The 1,114-nt window shown below is 53.7% G+C and overlaps 1 protein-coding gene across 2 annotated transcripts in view; it reads left to right on the forward strand.

The window, feature by feature from the left end:
* Positions 1 to 1,114, forward strand: part of PGPEP1 (pyroglutamyl-peptidase I) — a 36,837-nt gene that overhangs the window by 17,859 nt on the left and 17,864 nt on the right. For both annotated transcript variants that reach the window (XM_011925794.1, XM_011925795.1), the window contains exon 3: positions 605 to 721. In XM_011925794.1, coding sequence (XP_011781184.1) covers positions 605 to 721 — 117 coding nt within the window. The remainder of the gene's footprint in view (positions 1 to 604; positions 722 to 1,114) is intronic.

Below are 1,114 nucleotides of genomic sequence, written 5' to 3' on the forward strand. Positions count from 1 at the left end.
TTTTGAGATGGAGTTTCGCTCTTGTTGCCCAGGCTGGAGTGCAGTTATGTGATCTCAGCTCACTACAACCTCTGCCTCCAAGGTTCAAGCAGTTCTGCCTCAGCCTCCCAAGTAGCTGGGATTACAGAGGTATGCTACCACACCGGCTAATTCTTGTATTTTTAGTAGAGATGGGATTACACCATGTTGGCCAGACTGGGCTCGAACTCCTGACCTCAGGTGATCTGCCTACCTTGGCCTCCCAAAGTGCTGAGATCACAGGCCTGAGCCACCGCACCCGGCCTGATACTCTGTTATTCCCATTTTACAGGTGAGGAAACTGAGACTCTGAGAGGTTAAGTAGATTGCCCAAGGTCACACAGGCAGGATTGAGTCCAAGGAACCTGGGATTTAACCCCAGGGGCCATAGAATCATGTCACCTTAGAGATGCAGGCAAGTAGGTGGGGAAGGAAATGAGGGGCTTTGAACTCAGTCAACACTCACCACTTCCCATCCTGCAGAATAAGTCAGAAGAGCAGCCTGTTTGTTTCACCCCCCCAGGGAGCGCATTATCCCCATAGCTGCCGTCAGGGGCCACGACACTCCCACTCTCCTCTCTTCCAGGAGCTGGAAAAGCTAGGCCTTGGGGACAGTGTGGACCTGCACGTGTACGAGATTCCAGTTGAGTACAAAACAGTCCAGAGACTCATCCCTGCCCTGTGGGAGAAGCACAGTCCACAGGTGAGTGGTGCCGAGGGGCGGTGCTTCCTCATCAGGACTTACAGGTTGGCACCCTTCATGTGGAGGAGGCTTTATTCCTGATCTTCAGGTGGCTTTATTCCTGATCGTATCACGTGACCAATGCCACACGGTCTTGTCTTCAAAAGGGCTTTTCAGGCCGGGCACGGTGGCTCACGCCTGGAATCCCAGCACGTTGGGAGGCCGAGGCAGATGGATCACCTGAGCTCAGGAGTTCGCGACCAGCCTGGGCAACATGGCAAAACCCTGTCTGTACTAAAAATACAAAAAATTAGCCGGGTATGGTGGCGGGCGCTTGTAGTCCCAGCTACTTGGGAGGCTGAGGCAGGAGAATCACTTGAAACCGGGAGGCGGAGGTTGCAGTGAGCCGAGATT

The sequence above is a fragment of the Colobus angolensis genome, unplaced genomic scaffold (assembly GCF_000951035.1).
Source record: "Colobus angolensis palliatus isolate OR3802 unplaced genomic scaffold, Cang.pa_1.0 Scaffold66, whole genome shotgun sequence".
NCBI classification, from domain to species: Eukaryota; Metazoa; Chordata; class Mammalia; order Primates; family Cercopithecidae; genus Colobus; species Colobus angolensis.